At 39.8% G+C, this 17,408-nt stretch overlaps 1 protein-coding gene across 2 annotated transcripts in view; it reads right to left on the bottom strand.

Annotated features, from left to right (window-relative positions):
* Rab3c (RAB3C, member RAS oncogene family) overlaps positions 1–6,039 on the bottom strand; it is a 205,596-nt gene extending 199,557 nt beyond the window's left edge. The window contains exon 1 of one of the 2 annotated variants that reach the window (XM_051172565.1): positions 5,820–6,039. In XM_051172565.1, coding sequence (XP_051028522.1) covers positions 5,820–5,837 — 18 coding nt within the window. In that variant the 5' untranslated portion in view covers positions 5,838–6,039. Of the gene's footprint in view, positions 1–5,050; positions 5,229–5,819 lie in introns of those variants that run through there. The other variant, XM_051172564.1, reaches the window with a different exon arrangement.
* Between the last annotated feature and the right edge of the window lie 11,369 nt (positions 6,040–17,408).

The following is a 17,408-nucleotide window of genomic DNA, read 5'->3' as shown; positions in this document are numbered from 1 at the left end:
TTATAAGTATATATAAGTAAAATTTAATGAATCATCAATATCAAGGCAAGGGCTGGAAAACACATAAACTTGTGGAAATTGGGCATATTTGTACCAAAACACTCTAAAGAAATAAGCAAAGAGTTTGAAATGATATACAATCAAATAATACATTCAGAAACTTATGATGAAGTTCATAGCAACCCTTAGAGGAAGCTTTTATCACTTTAAATGCTTATATTTACCAGCTGAAAAAGAAATAATGAAAGCCAGTTCTATAATGTAAGTATAAGGAACATGAGATTTTCTTTTTTTAAGCCGACATCAATAAAATGCAAAAATAAGAGAAAAAGCTGAGGGCAGTGGGCTGTTCTGAGCAAATCAATAGCACCGAAAACTACCCAGTAAGAATGACAAGCAAAGCCAAGACCGTGGCCTACAAACCCAGCAGCCCTGGAAGGCTGATGAAGAGCTGCTTCAAGTTGAAGCCTTGTCTGGGTTACACAGTGAGATCTTGGTCATCCCTGATAGGTGGTGAAAAGTGATATATTCAGCTATGGGACACACCCCATCAACTTATTGGTCATGTGGCAGTCCCAGGGGCTCCCGAAACAGTGCAAGCTACTGGCGTTGCTCTTCCCTATCTGTAAGAACTGGATGGTAAAACAACTGTTGCTGAAGACACCACACTTTAGAGATTAGAGAAATCAAGCCAGTAGTGATTGGACGCTTCCCCCTCGTTGTTGGCTTTCATTATACTGAAAGATGCTACTCAGGCTACTGGAGAAGAAAAGATACCGTCAACCTCATAAGTATGTGACTCCTACAAACCACAAAACTGGTCTGGCAATATATGCCTATGAGTGTGATAAAGACATGAACGTTATAGATGTAACCAACTCATTTATTTATTTATTTATTTATTTATTTATTTATTTATTTATTGGCTTTGAGGCCTATTCCACTGCAGGGAATTCATGACTAGAACTGTAACTCTGGACAAGGACGTTCATTTCCTGTTTAGGTTATTTTTGTAACTATGACACCCTAGGAAACAAGCCAAAAAGAAATAGAGAAGACTGTCTCCCCAACTCAGCAAGAAATCGTGGTGCCTGTAAAGGATAAGGAATAAGTGTCCGTTGCACAGAAGAGATGGATGGTTGCAGAGGATGGAAAACAATCAGGCATTCGTGGGTAATAAGATGCAGGGATGATGCCACAACCTTCATGCAGCCCATGCGGCAGCCATGCTTAGACACTAGCTACCTGTCTCTTGGTGTATGTGTAGCCGTCTTGCATAGAGCATTTACCTCACTGCTTTCACCTCAGAGTCGTCTTTGGCCTATCTGCATACTTGTCTCACTTCCGCTTATCTTTAGCCAGTTCTTTCCAGTCTGTCCCATTCTAATATTTTTGGTTGCGAGCCCAGCCTTTAATTAGTGGCTGAGCCATATCTCCAGCCCGTGTCTGTTCCACTTCCTCAGCAGGCATTTTTGTTTGAGGTTCTCTTGTTAACCCCAAGGCTCTGCTTCTGTCGGGCACACCTAAAACTAAGCTAACTGATAAACGTGTGAGATAATGGATCTCTCTTTGGTCCCACAAGAGACCACAAGAAGTTAGAAAAAAGGTAGACAACAAGATGCTTATAACACAATGGCCCTTCCCACATATTTAGTTTAGTTTATACAAGCTTATTTTATAAACATAAAAAAAGGCTCAACATATTTTTCTTTGTTCCCAATTAAACGAGCTAGTAACATTTATCCATAGGTTCCTCGTTCCTTACACCACACATTTATACCTTCTGGAGAAATCAAAACAGAAGAAATGATGTGAACTTTTTTTCAGACAGAGAGATCTGGCAGAATTTTAACTCTTTGATATTTGAGGCATTATTTAATCTTTGATAAGCTCCAATTAAATTTGCTTTTAAGTTGGTAATGGTGACTTATAGAATCTTACGCCTTATTTATGAATATTTGACCTATATGTAATCATGCATCTGAGGGGTTTATACATATATACAAACTCAGTGGCATCTGAATACAAAGCACAGTGCCTGGCACAGGCAACCACTGAGTAGACTGGAGTTATTTTTTTTAAATTAGCTTCTGTGTTAAATCTGTTCTCAAAATCTTGCCCTCAGTCATGAGCCCCACTGCTCCTTGAGCCATTTGGCTCTCAGGAGTTACTGATATTCTGAGTGAGAAGAGTAGAAAGAACACCTCCCACATTAAAGTTCTTAACTCACCATGCTTAGCAAATGCTACCCTTGATTTTTCAGGTAGAAACACAATATAAGTGTCCAAGACTATCAATACATATTATTATAGTGGTCACCACAAGAAACACGTTATTATCTTATATTCTATCAACTCGGAGAAAAACGTTTCACAGAAAATATTCAAGAATCAAAGACAAGGACAGTGAACCGAACACAAAGCTACATGTGTAAGAACATCCAATGCTTTATAACGGACATTGTATATTTTCCAAAGAATTTTATTTCAGAAAAAAAACCATAATACTTAGGAAGCTATCCAATAAACTAAAAGCCCTACTTTGTTTCACATCAGCACTAAATACTAAAAAGAAAAAGAGAGAAAAAAAAAAGGAGAAAACTCTGAGACAAGGAGAATAGAAAATGAGGCTTTCTTTGTGACTCATCCTCTGTAAATTTAAGTAAAGAAATGATTGGGGCATATGTTTAGAGTGAGGGTACAACTTAATCTTAAAAAGAAAAAAAAAAGGAATATCTTTCAACCTCACATGGAGTATGATTCTAGTTTAGAAAAATGGATCCTGAAACAGTAACTGCTGTATAAGTAAATCTACATTACAGTTATGCTCTTAATTATTACATAAAATTTAAAGTATGAAAATAATAGAAGTCACCCTAACAACAATCTATTAAAATGACTCAATGTGTGTGCTTGAATTAAGTACACTTCTAACAAGTCTGATTTCTTTTTTTTTTTAATTTTTTATTAATTTATTCATGTTACACCTCAACGGTTATCCCATCCCTTGTATCCTCCCATTCCTCCTTCCCTCCCATTTTCCCCTTACTCCCCTCCCCTATGACTGTGCCTGAGGGGGACCTCCTCCCCCTGTATATGCTCATAGGGTATCAAGTCTCTTCTTGGTAGCCTGCTATCCTTCCTCTGAGTGCCACCAGGTCTCCCCATCCAGGGGCCGTGGTCAAATATGAGGCAAGTCTGATTTCTTAAAATGCATGTATTCACAATAGCTTTGGGGAGCTTATATCTTACATTCTAAAGATATACTTCAGTGAATTAAAACACCATAAATATAAAAGCATCTGTCTCCATCAGAAAATTAATTCCATGGTACCTAATTTTTACATTAATTTGCCATTAGAGTTTTCACTGAAGTACAGTTTTGCAATACCTAGTATATATGGGTGTATATACCCACAATAATTTAAAATATGTCCTAAAGCATTAACTTCATATTCTGAACAGTCTAAGCAACCCAGAAAAATAAAATCGATATACAATAACTATTTTATTCATCACTTGACAGAAAGATGTCAGTGCATCTATAGAGTCAACTTTAAATTCTAGTGTACATTATAATTTTCCATTTGTTATCAAATTCTGGAAAGCCATAATTTCAGGGTTCTACATGATCTTTTCGGTATAAATATACAAAGTGAAGTGTGGCAACCCAGTTCTAAAGGCAAGTGCCAATATATACTTATCATCAAATATGACTAATTCAGCTGCTTGGCTCTTGGCAACATCTCCAGCAAGGGAAATTATCACAAGCTAATATATCTTGATTGCAACAGTCTTTATTGTCTGTCCACACTCATTTTGCATTGGGTCTATAATAAAAAGCTAAGGTGCAAACAGAAATATCTGATGTCACACAAAGGGTTCACTATTCCAGGGCACAAATCAATTTTTTTCAATAACTCTTAAGGTAATTTGACGTCTTCCATTATATAATACTCCAGCAAACAATTAAATTCTATAATGCTTTCATTTAACATCCCAGTTAGTACACACACACACACACACACACACACACACACACTCACTCATGAAATATATTGAAAGTAAATCAAATCAGATGTATAAAATCCTTGGCGCACAAGAAAACCATGGGAAACGTTTGGGACTGGATAGTCAAATATTTATGTGGCTGAGTTTGCCTACAAAGGTGGTTTCTGAAGGGAGGCAGCACACTCCAAATGGAGTGCTCTTTTCTCTTCTCAGCCCATTCATAAAACGCCTTCCTGTTATGCAATGATCTCATTCCTTTGGTTAATGAACATAGACTACCAATAACCAGTTGTACACAGAAAGGAGAAACAACCCTGGTCTTTACTTGAAAGCATAACTTAGGTGAGTAGCTCCAACAGGAGTACTTTGCATTCCTGAAGGAAGTAAACCCAAAAGGTGTGATTAAAACGCGGAATCTGATGGTACCATGAATGGCCACCTCACCACAGGAATGCTGGGGAAGAGAGGGTCCTCGAAACTGATCCAGCCAGTTAAGTAGGCATTGATTAAAAGTGGCATAGCATTGAGATAATAGCATAAATGATTGCTCTTTTCCTCTAGTACTGGAACCCTAATCTATCTCTCTCTCTCTCTCTCTCTCTCTCTCTCTCTCTCTCTCTCTCTCTCTCTCCTTCTTGGTCTTTCTTTCTTTCTTTCTTTCTTTCTTTCTTTCTTTCTTTCTTTCTTTCTTTCTTTCAGAGTACTTCGGAGACACTGGCGCTGGCTCTTCTTTTCTTAATCTGTTTTTAACCGAGCTGAATTCGCTCCACCCGGTCGCCTTGGAGAACTCTCAGCTATTCATGTTGACTGAAAAATCTCCAGTTTATTATACCTCTATCACTAACCTAGGTAGCCAAGAACATCAAGAGATGGTCTGCCCTGACTTTGTTAGCTCCGATGTATTCATGTTTCCACACTCAGCCTCCTTACGGAGCTCGGGAAGATAATGAACAGCCCTAATCTATGTTTCATCAAGTCCCCTGAGCGACGGGAGAAACCCTCTCAATTTCTCCGAGAGCACTCTTTCTTTGTAGACCCACCTGCACGGGCGCCTCGTGTCTCATTGTAGATTAATGTCCTTTCTCTCTTGCTAGGACAGCTCTGGTCCGGGAGCCCGGTCAAGCGTGCACAACCCGCGCGCTCCCCTCAACACTCTGCACGCGTGGGGCTCTGTAGCCCGCTCCAACATCAGCACCGGAGCTGTCCACTCCTGACTCTGCACAGGCGTACTGACCGTGGACCCCGTGATCTTCTGGGAGTTGTAGTTTAATCTTAGGAGGTATCTGCGCAAATGGGAAAACCGTGAACTACAACTCCCAGAGACCCAGCAGGCTTCCTTCGGGCCTGCCCCTCCTGCTGCACAGGGCGGTGGAGCCTCCCTTCTTTCCAGCCACAGGGGTTGTTACGGTTCTCAGTTTGCTAGTCCATTTATTTCCTTTAAGTGCACTGGCGAAAATGACACCAGTTCATTCCAAACAAGAAATCTCTTTTGGAAGCTAGACTGTATCTATCTGGCTAGGAAACTCAGCACTTTGTTCTAATTTCCAGTGCAAACGGGCATTTACTTTACCTCTATCCTGAACCCGGAAAGTTTATACATACCCAGAGCGGAGTGGTTTTACAGTCTTATTCAATAATCACGCGGGAAAGCGATGATGGATGGCACGCATATAAGAAAAGCGGTTCGTCTAAACGACTGCTTTGAAACTTGCACACAAGAAAGCGCAAACACACACACGCACGCACATACACACGTCCACAAAAGCCGGATTTCTGGCTGTGCCCACCGAGGCATTTCTTTCTGTTTACCTTTCCATACAGCTCCATTGCAGCCAGACGTTCGGACAGCCTCAAGTAAGTCTTCCCACTACAAAGGAGGTGAAGATCTTATGCAGGCGGCAGAGCACAATAGAAAGGCGAGGAGAAGCGGTTTGCAGAGAGCAAAGGGTTCAGATGGGAGGCTTTCTTCCAGAAGGGAGCCCAGAAGTCTTCTAATGACAGCTGCCAAGAAAGGACTGTGAGTCTCCTAGGAAGTGCCAGGGGCGCCCGTGCTAGGCAGCCCCTCCCTGAGTCCTCCCAGCACACACACCACCTGAGGGCTGTAGAGCTGATAGGGCACTGGGCTATTTACCCAAAGCAAGTCACAGAAAATGAACACAGTCATCACCAGAGCCCAGGAGAGCCTTCACGGAATGAGATGGGAGACCTCCATTAAGTTACCGGGTCCCTTCTTCAACGTGCAGCTCTTTCTTTATATTGCAATCGCTCTGCTCCCGTCTGAACCAGTTGATAGCATGGTTTTCAAGTCTCTGAATTGCATGCTGATCACATTTACTCTCTGCTGTCAACTTCTAATATGTGTGACCTGTGTAGTCCGTCATCGAGACAAGTCTTCCCCTACCTTCAGAGTGCAAACTCATCTAGTCATGACCCCCACCTTTCAATGAGGTTAGATTTATGACGCTAGAGGCAGAGTAAAAGAAGAAACCCTCATGATACCCCCATGCAGTCATGCAAAGGTTAATTTAAATCAGCTTTGAACTCTATCTCATTAGACAGATCAACCCAAAGGACGTTCTGGACCTCAAATGTTCTGGAAACATCTCTTGGGAGTAAAAATTACCCTTCATATTCCCAGGCTCCATGCCAGAGCTTCTACTGGCAAGAGGACCTGAGGATGCACATTTCCAACACCGTCCCCAACAGTTTTTATGCAAGGAATTCATTTGCTGTAATTCAAGAAACACTGCTTTTAAAGGATTTATAATGAAAGACTTTTTGCAAAGACACAAATCTCAAATTTTCCCTCTAAACTCTCTGTATATGTAGTGTGTCCACTTGCATATATGCTGCATACAATGATGCAGTGTATGCCTGATATAGCAAAAATGCTGGTTTCTTTTCTCTTTCATTTTTCTCAGAAACCTGTCTTCTAATCTTTGATTAGTGAGACTGTGGTGTGGTATCACCTAGGTGAATATTTTTTTATAACAATTCAAAAGAACATTTTAAATCATCAACTCTCAGAATGAGTCACATAATGACTAGAGAAAGAGAGCGTAAAAATTAAAAAGAAGGCCAGTGAGGAATTTCAGTGTGTAATGGTATCTTCTGCCAAAACTGATGACTGAGTTCAGTCCTTGGGACCCACAAAGCGGAAAGAGAGATCTGACACCAGCAAGTTATCCTGTGACTTCCACGTGTGGTTTGGGGCATATTCTTGAATTCACATACACAAACCCAAAATAAATGAGTAAGCAGATAAATAAGTAGATTAAATAAATAATAAATAAATAACACATAATGAAGAATTAAAATCATTTTCTCAGTTACTATTTTATTGCTATAAAGAAACACCACGATGAATGAAATTTGTCTAAAGGAAAACATTTTTAACTGCTGGTTTGGTTCCAGTTTCATAGGATTAGCCCATGAGCATAAGAGCAGGAATCAGCTTCTCAGAGCTTTAGATCCTGATCTGTAGGCATCAGAGAGAGGTGGGGGACAGCATGGGAAACCTCAAAGTCCACGTGACAGACTTCCCTCCAATGAAGCCACACCTACATCAACAAGGCCATATCCAATCCTCCCAATGCCCCCAAATAGATTCCACTAACTGGGAATGAAGCAATCAAGTGTATGAGCCTATGAAGGCCATTTTCAGTCAAACCACCTCAGTTAACAACAAAATAAATGGTAATAATCAATGTTTCATGATAACTGCTAACTACCAGAAGGACCTCTAAAAATGTAAACCACACACGCATGCACACGCACACACACACACATACAAACACACACACACATAAAGGTATACATCTTTCTGACATTTATTTATTGTGTACACCATACACATGTGCATGCAAGTGCACACACACACACACACACACACACACACACACATACACACACACTTGCGCGCATGTACCGTGGTGTGGGCGTTGAGATCAAAGCTTGCTAATTGAGATAATTAGGGTTTTACTAGAATTTCTTTTGTGAAATGTCCCATAAAAATTAAGCTTAAGAACCTAGAACCTCAATGTGCTGTGGTAGCACATGTCTTTAATCCCAGCGCTCGGGAAGCAGAGGGAAACAGATCTCTGTGAGTTCGAGGCCACCCTGATCTACAGAGGGCGTTCCAAGACAGCCAGGTCAACACAGAGAAGTCCTGTCTCAACTCTCATCCCCCCAAAAAGAACCTAGAGCCTCTAAAGATCTTTGAAAAGTTAATTCTGCCGGGAGTCTTCTAAAGAAACAAAAGTAGAATGGAGATGAACATCTTTCTAAAACCAGAGCACTTTGATTTTGCTTGAAATCATGAGGCTGTCTGTCAGTCTTATACTGAAGTACCAAATGGCTGATGGAGCTCAAGCTATCATGTCATGTCTACGGTCTAGTAAAAAATAGAATCAAACTTAAAGAGATGATGCCCAATTCTTTTATATACACTGCAGTGCTTGTATTCTGACACTCTACTGTCAATCTTATGACAATATTTGCTGCAAGGTAAGTTAAAAATATCTATATTCTAGGCACAGTTTTACCCTTCAGAAAATCAGGAAGTTCGTTAAATGGGAGAGGAGGGGGAATAGCCATTGATAGAACAGCTGGGACATTAGGATGGCTGTAATCATAAGTGTGCTGCTTCCTCTCTTTTGCACTTGAACCAGAACGTGAGCGTACAATATAAAATGTACCCATTCACAGAGCTCTTTATAATTTAACAACCACCAAAGTCTTAAAAACCAAGAAATTACTCCAAGTTAGAATATTGTGGTTCTTGTTGCAAACCAGAAAGAAAAGAAAGCCTTTCCTACCTCTATTTGAATCTGAGGTTATGAGTCAGAATTAAAATATGATAGATGGCTGTAGAGATGGCTCCCCATGTAAGGTCACTTTGCGACTGGTGTTTGGTTCCTAGCAACCACATGTGAGGTCTAACAACCATCTGTAAGTTCATTTCCAGGGGATTTTATACTTTCTTCTGACCTCTGTGAGTACCCACATGCACCACGTGCATGGACATACACTCAAGACACACACACATCCACATGAAACAGATAAATAAGTCTTTAAAAAATAAGTCTGGCAATAGTTAACAGAAGGAAAGGGATAACCAGAGAATAACATAGTGTGTGATATGAGCAACTCACCATGTTAGGGTGTGGGAAAGCCTAGAAGTTCTAAGGCCCAGAGACAGTAATTCACCAAGGACCACACAGACCATGGCAGGAACGGATCGGCGAGAGCACGTAAGTTCTTGCCATAGACACACTATTCTTTGCACTGCCTCATATCACCATTCGGATTCTGAGATTTTTCTGCCCTAATGTTGAATAGTATTCACTTTGTCCATTTGATTGGCTCTAATTTATGTATTACTCATTTGCTGTTACCATTGCTGTTCCACCTCAGCTCTGTTGTTTAATCTTTCTGTTAAAAGGATCCAAGAGCTAAACTAACAATAATGATGCTATTGGCTGTATTAGAAATCACAAGAGACACTGTAGTAGCACCATTTTCATGACATCCCAGTTAGTATTCATTGAGGCTTAGTATGAGGTTCAAGGGACTTCTTTAAGATTCCCTGCGTCCCTCACATAAGCCTGACTTGAATCTAGGCTGATGCTATGCCAGTGTCTAACTTTAAACATGATTGGGATCATATCCAACTGAGTGGGAGATATGTGTGTGTGTGTGTGTGTGTGTGTGTGTGTGTATAGATATAGATATGGATATACAGATATATAGATATAGATATATTTGGCCTAGGCATTATTACCTCTGCCTGACTGTCCATAGTGAGCTGGCTTTGATTCCAACCTTATGAAACACCCACACTATGAAATGCTATTGATTCTCTCATGTTTCTTTAGAAGAAGTTAACTATCCCCATGGTACTATTGATTTCTTGGAAATTAAAAGGGAAATTATTTTAACTCATTCCTGCTCATGATGCTTCCAACATTTCACTTAATCAACATAAGTAAAATGTCTTGTTAAAAAAATAAATGTCCTCCAACAGAATAAAATTAAAAAAATGTTCATTTCTTCCCATAACATAGATTCTATTTACAACTGCTGCCCTTTTAAGGATACCAACACTATGGTGGGCACTTCATCTATATTATTCCATTTAGCTGTCAATAATTTTGAAAGGTAATGTTACAACCTCATTTACAGTCAAGAGAAGATCTGCATTTTGCTTAACGACACTGACTAGGATGATATAGTCCAGGCTTCAAAGCTCAAACTTACCTGATTCTAAACCCAGACTCTCGACCATGGTTTTTTCTCATAAGGGACAATATTTTGAAATACCACACTTCACAATCTCTTATAAGTTTTTCTCAGCTTTGGTCTTGTTGGCCTTGGTTGGGACCCATGATGTGATTATAAATTGATGTGTTATGAAATTGTAGGGTTAGAACTTTAAAAACATGTTTTATATTTTAAAATAGTTTTTATGTCTTACTTATGTTTATTTTATGTGCATTGGTGTTCTGCCTGAGTGTATGTCTGTGTGAGTGTGTCAGATCCCCCTGGAACTGGAATTACAGACAGATGTACGCTGCCATGTGGGAAATGAACCCTGGTCCTTTGGTTGAGCAGCCAGTGCTCTCAACTGCTGAGCCATCTCTCCAGCTCCTACTTAGAACTTTTAATAGCTGGGTGTGGTGGCACACGCCTTTAATCCCAGTACTTGGGAGGCAGAGGCAGGCGGATCTCTGTGAGTTTGAGGCCAACCTGGTCTACAAAGTGAGTCCAGGACAGCAAAGCTACACAGAGAAACCCTGTCTTGAAAAATAAAAAACAAAACAAAACAAAAAACAACAAAAAAAAAACATTTTAATGTATTTTTTATTTGAAAATGTTGCAATTGGTTAATTTTGATAGTCAACTTGGTTGGGTTTGTCTATTGTAGATGTTTCTAGACAAGTTTGGCCAAAGAAAAGGATGACCCACTCTGGAAAGGGAGAGTATCACTCATAGGCTGAGTTCATGAAGTGGAAAAAAAAAAGGGGGGTGGAAAAGGAGAACCAGCTCATACTGGCTCTTGCCTCTCTCTTCTTCCTGATCATTGCATGGCTTGCCCATCATAACAGATTGCTTTCCTCTTTCTGTGAGCCAAAATAAACCTTCCTACCTCCAGATACTTTTGTCAAATATTTGGTCATGTTGGCAAAAGGAAGTCACTAAAGCAGCCATCATCCCTTTCAATCAAATGTCAACCCATTTGATCTACTGGAACTATTTTAAGGAACTTTGTATCAAATGCCACTCATTTGCTAAACATCATGCACTATATTTCTCACTCAGAGAGAACAGTGAACAATAAACATTGTAAGAAAACGAGATGGGTACTAAATACCAGTGCCCACTTTTCACACCATGGATGTATTCAGTAGTAAGTTTTAGATCACTAGCCTTGGAGGAGCGTTGTATGGTTTGCATCTTTATTAGCTCTTGAGGCACCTCCACCAGAGAGTTGGTACTATCTTTAAAAACCATTGCTTCCTTAATACTATTATCAGTGTTGCAAAGCTCTCTTATTAAGATCAGAATTAACTGTATGGACTCCAGATGTTAAGTTTTCCAACGGGCTTTTCATCTGATGAAACATAGGCAATTTAATAACCTATCTCCGAGGGCAGCAGAGTGGTCCTAGGCAGAATATTTCAGAAGAGCTGCCCCAGCATGAGCTTGATACAGGAAGAAGGAACAGCTTGCTCCTGGCACCCATCCAGAGTACCTGTGACAGGAGGTCTGTGTGCTTTCAGCAGGATGGGCACTTAGGCTTGACTATTTATAAGCTAAGCTAAGCTCACCTGTCAGACCAAGTCCAGGGAAGAAATATGATTCTCAATAGATGTAACTGTTCTGAAATTTCATAGAATCAACAAAAATACAGAATGGTGCACTAAGAAAAAATGTGATAGGTAAGGCAGCCTAATCCTTTAATCCATAAAGATAAGGAATTAGATTCCTGAAATCTACAATGGCCAGCTGAGCACGCCGTGGGTCATCTGATGCCATCGGGTGTATTAAAAGGGATGTCCTCTTCTTCAACTATCCTGTGATTTGTTAACACAATTAAGTTTTATGTCTATCAACAATTTTCAATCTAACATTTTTAGGCTCACCAATTATTAATGATGGTGTAGAGTTGGGGACAGAAAGGTGTCTCAGTGTTTAAACCATTGGCTGTTCTTCTAGGTGAGCCAGGTTTGATTCCCAGCATCCCAACATATGAGATGGCCACTGCCATCTGCAAGCCCAGTTACTGAGGGATTCAATGCCCCTCATCTTACCTCCACAGGCACCAGGCACACAAGTGTTGCACATACATACTTGCAGGAAAGATACTCATATCCATCCAATAAAAATATTAAGTACTTTAAAGCGAAGAGTCAAAACCATTCTCGTCCCCAAGGTAGTGCAACACCTAAACAGGAAAGATCTCACTACCACGGACATCAGCATCCAAGGTAACAGAGCAGTGCCTGCTGAGCTGCCTGACACTGCTTCCTAGCAACTGCCTCACAGGTGTATATGAAACAGAACTCAGATGCAGGTATGCTGTAGAGAAATGAATTTATCAGGATATCCAATTGCCAGACCAAAAGGGGATATATGGGAGAACTTTAAAGGAACACAGTGGTTGTTAGTGGGTTCCTCTTTTGAGGCTTAGAAATAAACGAATTATGCTCCATCTAATAGCACACTAATTAATAATCCAAGTAATCCAATTGATTGGGACTTATTCAATTCTATGTCCAGTTGACTATGCAACATTTTGGCCATCTCTGCCTTGTGCTTGGCAAGGATTTGCTCTCTTTTAACTTGACCGTATTTTCATTTTAAATTTATGCAATTACTGCTCACCAGACAAGACCTCAAAAAGTGTGCCTAGAGGAATGTGGGGTTAGCTTCCCTTTGCTGGCTGAGAAAGAAAAACTGCTGAAGCATACTTTCTCTTTTGAACGAGGGCTGGAGACATTTTTTAGTTTTATAATGAGTTAACTCAGCTACAGAATTCAAGTTATCAAGTTCTATTGAATTAAGTATAACCTAGCTGACCAGATAGAAAATGGCAGTTTCTGATCAGTGTGGCCCATCCATCTATCCACAGGTAACTCCATTCGTCCTATGCAAAGCTAAGCCACAAAGATCCTGATCCAAGATTGGAATAGAAATGTTTATTTTGTGCTATTATTATATCTTAAGTATTGAAGGAATGTGTGGTCTTGAACTTTTGGACGCTGTTGAAAGCATTAAGTGTGCTATGGCTTTGGGTCATGCACTAAATGCATTGTGCATTACAATTTGAACAGAAAGCTTTTGTAGGCCAGGGGAGTGTTGTAAAGTGGATGGGAAGCATCTCCCAAAGGAGATATGTTGGAAGTTTATCCCCAGCAGGTGGTGCTATCTAGAGGCCACAGACTATGAGGGCACCAGCCTTAACCATATGTCTTTAGGAGGAAGAGGAAGTAGGGTCCTGAGGCCATGTCTGCAAAGGATTGGCCTTGACTTGGCCGTGTCCTTTTCTGTTCCTCTTTTTTTCTTGGCTGCCATGGTAATTAGCTCTCCACTACACACTTCCAGCATAGTTCTGTCTTAACATGGACTTAACACCAGAAGAAACAGCTGACCACAAGCTAACACACATCTTTCCTCCTTTAAGTTGTTTAGATCAGGTATTTTAGAAGAGTGAAGAAAAAGTTCACAATATTTAGGGGAAAAAAGTGTCCCTAAAATATCAAAGATCATTTCTGAAATAAATTGTTGTAATCAACATTTTGTCTCTACACACATGTTATCTATTCAAATAGATCTGCTTTCTTCATGAGCTTAATCTTCTTCTACAGTCCATGTAGTTTTCTTGTCCAAGTGCAAGTGTTTCCCTGGGAGAGAAAAACAAGTTGTTCCAGTAGAAACACTCAGTACTAGTTGCAACTTCCATTACAGTTAAAGTACACTTCATTTTATTCTGTGGTGACTTTTGGAAGACACAATTTCTTGATTTTCTTTTAAAATGACTTTTTACATAAACAATTTTTTTCTGTGTAACTATAAAGTATCCTTGAAGGAAATACTGATTAAACAATTAAAGTTACATAACACACATATTATGTTATCATTGTTTAGCACTATGTCTCAAGGAAACTCCAGAGGAGCATTAGAAGGCTGTATTTAAATGTATCTAGTACTTTCTTCACAGTAGGAATGGTGCTAAATCATCAACATACTTTAATTTATGTCCACAATATCAAAGAGAAATACGAACGTTTTAATGTTGATAGTAAAAAAAAAAAAAAATGGCATGGTCAAACTGGATAATTATGCAGAGTTTATAACTGAACCATGGGAAGTGCTAGTGGGAAGGGGCAGGAGGAAGCTAAGGCCTGGTTCTAGAAGAGAAAGGGACTAGTGAGATGTTCTATCCAGAAGGCTATCATCCAGGAAATGAGAATTTATTGAAGCCAGGGAACACTCTGCTGATGATGGAGTCAGCAGGGAAAGGAAGTCACCAATCCTTCTACCACGTACAACATCTAGCTCCCCATCAGTAGAACTCCATCTGAATCTAGGGTCTCAAGACCCATTGATTCAGTCCCCAGTCCCAGCCTCCTATGACATAAGAGCATGGGGAAGGGTAGGCAAGGAGACAAGCAGAAGATAGCAGCATATTTCCTCCTTTTAAACATGATCAAATTGAGAGTCAAATGAAAAATTTGAAAACTGACGAGCCTAAAGGTAAACCAATACGAGCTTAGACCTTCTTCCTGTGAATGACCCTATAAAGTTAATCAGAAAGACAAAACGCATATGATTATCATAAGAAGCATCTCCAAATTCCAGATCTGCTCCTCCCATTTAGATTTTGCACCCAAATCACATCCAGAACTGCAGATGAGGAACCCTTACTGATACTTCACAGTTCAACTATAAAGTACCCGCAACATTTCTCCTTTATATCTGCCTTGTAATTGCTTTCCAAGGTGAACAAATTTACTGAAAAGCTTGCCACTTAATCAGGTTAAATGATTGTAAGCAGACTCATTGTGACACGAGAGCTTTTGACATTTAGAGGCTACAACTCAAATGTGTAACAGCCTCACATCTTTAGATGTTTGTAGTCTTTTTGAAGGCTCTTTGTGCTTCAGATGAACCAGGGTTTCTGTATGACTTGTTCATTGCTTGTTAACAGAACTCATACTGGTGCTTAGCATGTGTCAGGTGTTCAACAAATATCTATGAGTGGATGAATACATGTGGTGATGCAAACACTGAATAACAAATAGCACTTGTGAACAGGTAGCATGCATCTGAAAGGGTTGAGAAGAATGGAGATCAAGCCCGGACACCAGAGACTGACGAGACCTCATCAGAAATGAAGATGTCCACATGGGCTTTGAGAGATGGAGGAATTTTAATTTAGAAATGCAAACGAGCTTTTGGGTGTTTGAGACTTGAAAGGGAAGCGGCCCAGGTTGCGGGGATTTTGTTGTTGCTGTTTTTTTCCAGTGGGAAATCAGGAAAAAATGTGATATAAAAAGAAAGCTTGTTCTGAAGGAAAGAGACTAAGTCCCTCTCACATCTCTACCTGATTGCTAATCTGTCTCCAGAGAGCTACCTATCCTGGGCTACACCCACTTGGCTGGGCTATGTCTAAGTTTTATGTTAAATACTTTGTCTCATGATGGTCAGAAAAATTCCCCTGATTTGCCTTTTTTTTTTTTTTTATAGGATAAAGCATCCTTGGCTGATTTCTGACTCTAATCTGTATAAGATTACAGTTTACTCAACACACCTTTGGGGTGTTTTCCTCTTCCAGACTCCAGATTCAGTCCTCTTGGTGCCCCTACAATCCTGAACTTCATTCATGACAGCCCTCATTGAAATGCATTGAAGTGGCTTGATTTTGTTGTTTTGTTTAGTTTTTCTTTTTCTTTTTCTTTCTTTCTTTTTTTCCTTTCTTTCTTTCTTTTTTTTTTTTTTTTTTTTTTTTTTTTTTTTTTTTTTTTTTGCTTTTGTTTGTTTATTTGGTTGGTTGGTTTTTTTGTTTTGTTTTGTTTTGCTTTTGAGACAGAGTTTCTCTGTGTAGCCTTGGCTGTCCTGGACTCACTTTGTAGATTAGGCTGGCCTCAGCAACCCACCTGCCTCTGTCCCACTGAGTGCTGGGGTGACAGGAAAGCACCCCACGCCTGGCTTAAGTGGCTTGAATTTAACCTCTCTTCTAGCACTAATTCGCAAGCATCTGAGACAGCCTTGCTATTGTCATTTAAAGTTAAAAGACCGTATGTTATTAATAGCACTCAGAGTTCTAAGCCATTTTATGAATATAATATTACCCCCCTCGCTCAAATACCATACTTTAAGCTGAAAAAAAAAAGTTTTTTTTCCTAGTGAAGTGGCTTTAGGAAATCTGAAATTTACATTGTGCTTATACAACAGACAGGACTAACTTGGTTTTGAAAATAAAATATTCAGCCATATTGGAGTCGTTACATTTCAGAGTTTTGAGTGCCTAACGCATAAAAGTCCCAAGCAAACCAACCCGAGTTGATTCCACCTCATGGGAGAATGAAAACTAGTGAACTTTTTCTGTATACTGCCCTGTGCCTGTGAATCAAGCTGGTGCTATGTAAGTGTTGCACAGTGAAACTTTTGATTTTGTGTTTTTCATCTCTTGGCTAATGGAACATTATGTGTTAGTAGGAAAGCACCCATCCTGTGACCAACAGCCAGACCAGGCTGCGAGATCCTAGAATGTCGATTTATGTTGCTTTTAGCATACTGCAATAATTGGTCCTCTCAATGTCACACTCCTTGCCTTGCGACATAACAGATTATAAAAAATTTCAAGTAGGGAGGTTTTTCCCTTTAGATGTTTCTTTACAGATGGATTCCTAGAATGTTTTTGGGGCTGTTGGTTTGTTGCTTCTAGCTCTCAGAAGCTACTTCAGGGAGAATTACCCGTCAAGAAGACATACTGGACTGAAACACATCGTTCAGACCCAAGGACTTGAGTGTTATTTGAACTGAACCAAAGTGAATTGAATTCCAGTTCAACACACTCCATTATTTTCTTATTGAGTTCTTCATAAAAAGTGGGCAGTGGAGATGACGAAGAGACAAAAGATATATGGAATTTCGAGGAATTGATTTTCTTGCTCAGACCATGACATAAATGGAATCCATGTCATGCTGGAAGGACTCTACAGTCTAACAAAGCCAGAAGAGGGCAATCTACTCTAGGTAGCTTGGAATCTAATTCAGGCTGCTCAAATGATTTTCTGGAACATTAGGGATAAGGACACTCACAGAAGCATTTTGTTCCCTATTAGCTTTATATTTCGGGGGTTTGTGGATAACTGAAGCCCTGATTGCTAG

This window comes from Acomys russatus, chromosome 30, assembly GCF_903995435.1.
Source record: "Acomys russatus chromosome 30, mAcoRus1.1, whole genome shotgun sequence".
In the NCBI taxonomy this organism is placed as follows: domain Eukaryota; kingdom Metazoa; phylum Chordata; class Mammalia; order Rodentia; family Muridae; genus Acomys; species Acomys russatus.
Note: the sequence above shows the minus strand (reverse complement) of the source record. Positions and strands in the feature narration are given on the sequence as shown.